The following is a 9,168-nucleotide window of genomic DNA, read 5'->3' as shown; positions in this document are numbered from 1 at the left end:
ATGGAATGCATCGTTACAGAAGCACGAATCTTCTTTAATTCTTAATAATTTTATGGATGAAATAAAAGAATGAAGTTCGAGGAGTGCTTTATTTGTCATAAACAATAATTTAAGATTTATGCGTGAGAATTTTATAAAGATACTTACCGAACTTAACGTATGTAAATATACCAAGTGATTTTAAAAATCTTTTCAATTTAAAATGAATTGAACTTTATTAAAAAAGAAAACACGCAACCGTGACATTGTGGCGCCCGTTTAAAATCATTTGGTACACGTTCGTGCGCCACTGTGGGATGTATGTGTGTATGTGTGCGTCACATATATGTATATGTGGAAAGAGGAGACATGGATCTCTGGGCCTTATGATTTACCTGATCTTATTATATAAGAACCTTCAGAAGTATACATAAAAACAAAACAGCAATATAAAAATTAATAAGAACTTTCTTTATAATGAAACGAACAAATACGAAAAAAAAAAGAAACGGACAACAAACAAGAGAAAAATGAGAAACAAGGAGCAAAAGAAGAAATCCATAAGTATATATATGTATTTACGTGTAACACATCATGAATAGAAATTGGGTATACATACAATATCACATCGCATATGGAATCATCTCGAGAGTCTTTTGCACGCGCAGCACAAGAAAAAGATTGCTTAGTTCTCTGGTTTTTTCTTCTAATCTTAATGCAACGATAAAATGCAAACACGCATAAAATGCATATATATATGTATATATGTTATGTCGCGTGTTTCGCGTGCGAGTTTTGATGAAGAGGAAGACGAGGATCGTAGAGGATCATGTTTTATACGACTATGTAAAAATTTTCTTTTTTACACGTAACGTGTAATTATTATCTTTCTTGTGAAAAACACATTTTGATAAATTTATTATTTTTGTTCTTTTTCTTGTTATGTTATTCAATTCAAAGCTTTTATGTGCTTATGCATTTTATAAGTAATGCAAAGTATTATTTATTTATTATATACATATGTACATGTATATATAAAAACAAAATATTAAAGAAATTATACTTCATTGTTTTTATTCATTAATTATTATTTGTATATATATTGTTGCATTTTTTATTGATAAAATGTATAAGCGGATAAAACTTTTTTTAAAAGAAATGGAAAGAAAAAAACGAAAATATATGATCATTAAAATGCATTGTTATATATTTAGATATTTCTTTTGCATTAAGACTCTCCAAGGTTGTATTTATTATTATATGTATATGTATATGTATATGTACATATATAATACGTTAAAGTATAACTCTCTCATCGCCCAGTTAATAATTATCATTAAAGCAATCGGATAAGAGTTGACAAATTGAAAATACAAACAATAGAGAAAGAATGAATGAAGAGTAGAGAAGGAGGTTGGGAGGGGAGGAGTAGGAGGAGAAAGAGATGGTCTTCCGAAGGTTGACTTATTTGTGAGTTTAGATATAATGTATTTTATAATATAAAAGAAGAAGAATATCGCCAATTTTAGAAAAGGATACATCTCCTTCATGTATGAAAATTAAATGTACAGGCAATTTTACTACTCAAGATAATTTAATGTTGATATATTTTGCACAAATCATTATTAATATTAATAATAAATCATTAATATTAAAAAACAAATCTATCACATTGTATTTAATATGTTAAACCCGATTATAAATTATTATATTCTGCACAAATATAATTAATGCATTATCTGTGTTTATGTATAATATTGTTTTTTTTCTCTTTTTTTTTTTTATATAATAATAACTATGTCCAGCTCTTGTTAAATATTCATTCATATATACTTTATTGACTTAATTTACACAATAACATAAATATTCCATGATAAAATAATTTTTAAAATTTTCTATTGCAATAACTCAATTAAAGTGCGTTTAATAAAATTCGTTTCAGTGGATAGGAATAAAAATTTGAAGAGAATTAAATACACGTTGGAGACATAAATTAGACATTTAAAAAAAAGATAATTTTATCAACATGATGAGTAATGATTGCATTAATCAGTAAATAACACTGTATTACATAAATCATTTCTATTTATTTTCTAAATCAATTTTAACATATATGGTGTTATACATACATATGAAAATCTTCGTATCTGAAAAAATATGTGAATGATAAGATCAATATATACATCGATTCACAAAAGGAGTACAAATGATACTTAAAATACTGCATTACGAATACGTTTAATTAAAGCCTCCGTTAATTAATGATGACTATTTTCCTTTTTTCCGAGAATATTGCAGCATCATAATAATGAAATATACAAAATATTTTTTCTTTCGTTTCTTCCAAATTTGTTTTCTCTACTACATTTTTACTTTATTATATATTATATATGTATGTACATATAGTAAATCGATTTCGCGATAAAGTAAACATTGTTTTTTTTAACTATTTACTTTTTTCTTTTTGTTGTTTATGTTTAATTTATAGGAGGCTAAAGATATTTGTTTACATATACCTTAATATCTCTTAATCATTTGAATTAATTATAACTAAGATATAGAAAAACGTTGATAGCTCGTATTATTTTACGAAGTTTTTGCTTTCTTTTACATGAAATAACAAGTTATTCGAGGGTTCTTTTAATATGAATACACATTAAATATTATGGTTATTTTTTAAAGACGATATTCCATTTCCATTAAGTACAATGTTATTTATTAGCTTTGGAAAGGATTCGCGCGTCGTTTTATTTTTAATTAGAGAAAAGAAGAAAAAAGAGTAAGAAAGAAAATTGGTAGTACGTTAAAAGTTAATCTTATAATATAATATTAGAATGTGTTAAATTTTAGGTAAATCGTAATTAACAATTATTGTAAATTGTGTGTAAATATTTGAGAATAAGAATATTAATTCTTAATTATGAATATAATCGGTGTGTCCACTACTTTGTGCATTACGTTTTGCATAAATGCATTTGCAAAAGTTGCCATATTTGCAATTACATAAAATATAAACGCGTAACTTATATCACGTCTACCATTCTCCTTTCGTTTCTTTTTCCTTTTTATACAAATATTTTAACAATTATTTCGATGTAACACTTGGAAAGCGTTCGTAAATTATTACGAGCAAACTTTTATTACGAAACTATATTTCTAAACTACAAATATAATTCTACATACATATGCTACCGTCAAAACGTGAAATTTGTTAATTCATGAAATAACCAGATTAACAATGAAATAACTATACTTACTTGCTAAAGTATGAAATAGGGCAGAATTACACAGTCTGACTAGGTGATATAAGAATTCACAAAAGGCGAGTGGCGAAAGTATGAAATAGAAATTGAATCCGTAAATTAGATTTAATAGAACAACGTGACTAACAGAACATCGATTTTCGAAGTACAGGAATAGATAAGAACGGATAATTACGAGCATTGTTGTAGAAAGAAAAGCAAACTTTAAAAAATCAAATTTTAATTTAATACTTAAACTACTCGTCTCTCGTGAATTCACATGTTACCTAGTTATTTCATAAAAACAATTAATTTGCGTATAATAAAATTCTTTTGATATTTTTTCTCTAAAACTCTTTAGTTATTTCGTATAAGACATAAGTTTTTCATGAATTAATTGAATTATACACTTCAACGATAAAACACATATATAAATGGGACGTGCTGAAAACCGACTAAGGAAGGAAGGTTTTAAGGGATCTTATAAATTTAATCGAATGAGAGATATTTTTCTTTTGTTGTTTATGCTAGCTATTTAAAAGAAACGATACTGTCTATTCGATCGATGATCTTTCTATATTTGAAAAATGGAAAGCAACATGGCGTCGTTAAGATGGCTGACGTTAAGAGTTTCATTGAAATTAAATGGTACGAATTTCGAATAAAGATTGTCAAAGATAAATGGAAGACGGTAGATTCGTTTGTTTCTTTTTCCTTGCGTTCGTCGTTAAATCGTTTGGAACGTCTCGTTTAAAATGAATGCAAAAATGCTCGACTAAAGGACTTTTCTCGACGGTGGGATAATCATCGTTTAAATTTCTAAATGTGTGTGCGTGTGTGTGATATTGTTTTTTGGCGCGCTTTAGATTAAAAAAAAGAAGAGTCTCTGTTTTTAATTCGTGTCTTCTGGCGGTGCCTCGGTATCGTTCGACGTCGTATTTTGACGACATCGATATACGTATGCACTTACGGATAAATCGTCCTCCGTATGTACGCACTTGTACGAATAATCTGGACACTCGCATCTAAGAAAAACAAATAAGAAAAATAAATCGATTCTAATATTTTCTTCTTATTAGATATCTATTATTTGTTAAATAAATAAAAGGAAGGTCTTTATTGTCTACGATCAATTTGGATATACGATAATATTGTTATATTATCAATGCTACAAACAAATTGTTTTTTCATTTATCTAAAAACTTGCTTTAACGAAAGGTTGCCTTATCAAAGTTCCTTACAGGATTTTAGATGAAAATAATCACAATGGACTCGATGACTTATGTTTAAAAACTATAGATAGAATCTAAATTATTAAGATTTTGAAATTTCATGAGTTTAATAATAAATTGTTAGATCTCGAAAGGTAGACTCGAGGAAAATCATGTCACTTTTCCTATATATACAAAAAGACAGGTTAAAGAATATATACGACTTTGAATACTACGAAATGTCAAGGATCATTGGCCCTGTTAGATTTAACTACTGTCTAAATTAGTCGACTCGTAATTTTCTTTGTCGGCATTGTTTCATCTATATTATTACTTTCGGCAAGATAGATTTCGAATTTTCAATATGTCGATTAACGTATTAACAGATATATATATATATATATATGGGACATTTCATACTAACTCAAATTACTGTCAGAATAGATATTTTAATTTGATTCAAATTTTACTGATTTCACAAATTGTACTCCGTGAAAAAGAGCTCTATGATATTTTTCCAACTTTTTTATACAACCGCTCAAGAGATATGAATTTTTGAAAATTTTAGTAGCTGTTTTTTAAATGCTTATAACTATTTTAAAAATGAATCAATTTGACAATTTTTTTCAATTTGTGTTTTTCAATGAATATTTCCACGCAACAAATTATCAAAAACTTATTTACAAGTTCTTTTTTAGTTTCAGACTAAAACCTTTTTTTTTAAATTGTTTATATCCGTCTATTTTTTTTTTTTTTTTAATATTCTTTAAAAAGTTTTGATAAATTTAAAGATTTTTGAAGTTGTTCCGAACTTGGGCAGATAGTAAAAAATTTTCAAAATTACAAAAAAAAAATAAGAATCTGCCCTCCATATAGGGCATTTGGTATTTGATGCCAACTCAACCTACTGTGAAAATGGACATTTGTTATTTGGCTTAAATTTAATTATCTTTTTGTACTTTGTGAAAAAGATCTGTACGATTTTTGTAGAATTTTGTTGTTATCAAGATTTTACGATATGAATTTTTGAAAATTTTAGTAGTTCTTTTTTTTAAATGCTTATATTTATATGTAGATATTGAATATTTGATAACAATAAATAAACGATAAAGCAAAGGAAGGATAACTTACGTATTTCTCATGAAATATTCGAAACGGCGGGTGAACTTAGTATAGATCGCCCATCCGCAAGGATTGCCTTGACAAATATGTCGTGTCCCGTTTCGTTCTTCAAGATCAGTCGAGCGTAAATCTCTGACCTTGTTAATTACCGTACTTCGTAGCATTTCTTCCAATGCTTCGGAAAATTCCTATACAAAGAGAAAAAGACATTTATCATTAATGAATAAATTAAACAACGTTTTCATTTTTTTCTTTTTTTTTTTTCTCATATTAATACACCAATTAATGCACCGATATGAAAAATATTCAAAAATAACAATATATATATATATAAAGTAAAGAAAAGGAACACATTTTTTCATTTAATACGAATTTCTAAATAGAATAATTCATATTCGACGAATTAAACAAGAAAATTGACTATACACGGTGAAAGAATTTAAGTCAATTTAGAATAAATGCGCGTTAAACGGATTAGAATCGATGATTTATCAAGCCCATTAATTTATATTACGATGATGTAGAGATCTATTTTGCAACTGCGTTCACGAATGGGACGTGCTTAAATAAAAAAAAAAAGAAAAAAAAAAAAAAAAAAAAGAAAAATGCGACAAAAAAGCATGAAATCGCAACCCTACGCGAAAGAAACGTATACGAGTCCCATTTACATGTATACATATATATATACGTATATATAACATAAAAATGTGCCGCACAGAGAGATACTTGTTAGATCAAAGAGCGAATTGGCAAAATCGCGTCCGTACGGTCCGATTATCTTTCGGCGTTTATTGCGTCAAAACCTAACGACGCAGTTCGGGGTCAATGCCATCGACCTCGAATCTTGGAAAAGAGGCGCGTATGTTCGCCTCCGAAGACGTTATATATATATACATGTATATGTAAATATATGATTGTGTGTATGTGTACCGTGTCGATGCACTCCTCATATGAAAACTTAGAAAACAATTAGGAGTGTATATTTGATATACAAATAAGAATATTAAATTATTTTGTTAAATCGAATATTTCGTGAAACGCACGCATACTTGAAAGGTTACGTGAAAAGGTATATTAGATGTAGAAGTATTTTGTTATAAAAATTACACGTTCGTTGTTTTCGGTTTGATACTTTTACTTATACTTATGTATACATGTTCAAAGTTTACACAAGCAAAAATAATTCATATGAATGAATATTTGTTAGATATTATGTTATAATATAAATGACGATATTATGAATATAATACGATTGACAAATTTATATTATAGGACCAATTTGTTAATCCATTGTTATTTTCAAATGAAATTAAATGGTACTTACTTGGGATGATCTAACTACCGCGCTGTCACTTTCCGTAGAGTACCACATGATTGTGATGACGAGAGTAACGATGACTATGACAACTTTGTGTTCCATTCTCTTTTTGTCAGAAGAGGACCGATCGGATCAAAACAATTTAACTTTAAACCCAATTCGAATATCGAAACTGTGTAGTCCCGGGTCCTTTCGCGATCGTCCCTAGACGATCACGAATTTCTCTTTCTCTCTCTCTCTCTCTCTCTCTCTCTCTTGTCTCCTTTCAATCTTCGATATCTTCCTGTTCCTCGATCGAAACGAGGAAACAAATGTTTGTTCGTTGGCGGGAACGCACGATCCTTGTATTGTGCGCGTTTTAATCCACAATATCTTCTTGTACACGTGTAAGGATTATTGAAAGATGTTTATAATAAATGAGGAAAGAAGATAGGAAAAGTGTAAGATAATAGAATATTTGTGTCCGCGTTGATCCAAACTTTAGGAAAATTAGGAAAAAGGGGATATGGATTTTGTTGGATCGATCAAAAACGATGTATTTCTATCTTTCTTCTTTAGGGTGTCGATGAAACTCCCCCAACAAATTTTATAAACTCTTATCGCGTTGCGTACGTTATCTTCTCTCTCTCTCTCTCTCTCTCTTTCTCTCTTTCTTTCTGTCTTTCTCTCGGTTTCTTTCTCTTTATGAATACCGCGACTCTGTTGGAAATTTATACATAGACTGTTCTTTCGTGTTAAAGAGTGAGGATGCTTCCGAAGCACCAGGAGTTTATATAGGTTGCGCCGTTCGACTAGCGCTTCTACCACGTGGTGGTGGGGAAAGAACAAGAGGGAAAAGTGGGAACTCAGAGGGAAGGGGAGGGTGTGGGAGAGAAGACCATTGCGATAGGACGGTACCAGTTGTCAGAGGAGGAACGGGACGAGCAACGAGAAAGAAAGTGACACTGAGTGTGCGTGCGAGAGAGAGAGAGAGGGAGAGAAAGAGAGAGAGAGAGAGAGAGAGAGAGAGACAGAAGGTGCGTGCGGCGCGTTTCTACGCATCTATTTTTTCTTCCTCTTTTTCTTTTTTTTTTCTTTTTTTTTTCTATTATACGAATATACATTTTAATCATTTGCAAACAAGTTTTCGCGTGAATTATTTTCCAAATATTTTTCAATTATTTTTATTGGTTTATCGAATAATTTTTACTTGTCGTTATTTAATGGAATAAAAGTTTGATGTTTTTTATATTATTATTAAGTTTAATAATGTTATATAATATAAAATATATATAATAATTAAAAATGTTACAATTTTTTAACGCTTTCTGCTTAAATGCTCGTATTTTTTAATGTCGAGATTATCGACAAAGTCCGTCGAAGATGTTAGATTTCTAATATTTTATTTTTATTCAAAGTTAATTTTTGTTTTTTTTTAAGAACGACCTTGTACAATTTTTTTTACGTTAGAAACAAAGAGAGAGAGAGAAAGGGAGAGGAAGAGGAAGTACGGGAGGAGGGAGTTGTTAGAAATATTCGAATAATATAATAAAATAATTTCATATTTTAAATATAGCGGAAATATATAAAAGCAGTCGCGTTAAATAAAATGTTGGTGATTGATGTGTACGTGATTTTTTTTTCCATAGGTCGACAAATAATTTCTAATTTAACGGGAAAGCTGGTGGCATAAAAAACGGTTTTTATGCATGAAAAAACGCTCGCATGCACGTATGCACGTATACCCGGGACGAACACAACGATCAAATTACCTAGAACCGTCAGATGCGGCTGTTCAACGGATTATATTGCACCATATTCGTTTCCACGTATCATAACATCGCCTTTTGCGTATCGGACTCTGATTTCATTCTCAACGGGATACTAGAGGCGGCAATGCGTGCATTATCTCAAGCGCGTTTGCTTGTGTCATTGACGTAATTTCGTGCATCAGGATATTGGAGAGTTGAAGAGTTCATTCGCGTTCGAGAGTTCACGCGAAAGATTATTTTATAACAATATCAATTTTGTAATATTTTATTTCTTCTTCACGCATATAAGAAAGAAAGTTAACATAAATGAATATAAATTTATGATTTTATATATATGTGTATACACATGTAATAGATGTTATATCATGTAACAGAGAATAATGTATAAATATTGAAAATTAATAACATTACGAAGATGTTCGCACAATACACAAATTTATTTTCATCGCGTTAGCAAATGAAAACAAATGCCATCATGTCCTTTAATCGAATCGAAGAGAACTCGATTAATACGGTTTTAGAATAGAAAGAGGACACTGTATTAA

The 9,168-nt window shown here is 29.5% G+C and overlaps 1 protein-coding gene across 1 annotated transcript; it reads right to left on the bottom strand.

Annotated features, from left to right (window-relative positions):
- Nucleotides 1–2,440: 2,440 nt before the first annotated feature.
- LOC122514328 lies at nucleotides 2,441–7,644 on the bottom strand. The gene is made up of 3 exons (XM_043631057.1): nucleotides 6,879–7,644; nucleotides 5,564–5,742; nucleotides 2,441–4,246 (listed from the first exon to the last, which is right to left on the bottom strand). Exons 1-3 carry the CDS (start codon nucleotides 6,972–6,974, stop codon nucleotides 4,114–4,116), a joined length of 408 nt encoding a protein of 135 aa, XP_043486992.1. The 5' UTR covers nucleotides 6,975–7,644; the 3' UTR covers nucleotides 2,441–4,113.
- Between the last annotated feature and the right edge of the window lie 1,524 nt (nucleotides 7,645–9,168).

This window comes from Polistes fuscatus, unplaced genomic scaffold (genome assembly GCF_010416935.1).
Source record: "Polistes fuscatus isolate 324 unplaced genomic scaffold, CU_Pfus_HIC Scaffold14, whole genome shotgun sequence".
Classification (NCBI taxonomy): Eukaryota; Metazoa; Arthropoda; class Insecta; order Hymenoptera; family Vespidae; genus Polistes; species Polistes fuscatus.
This window is presented reverse-complemented; position numbering and strand designations above follow the sequence as displayed.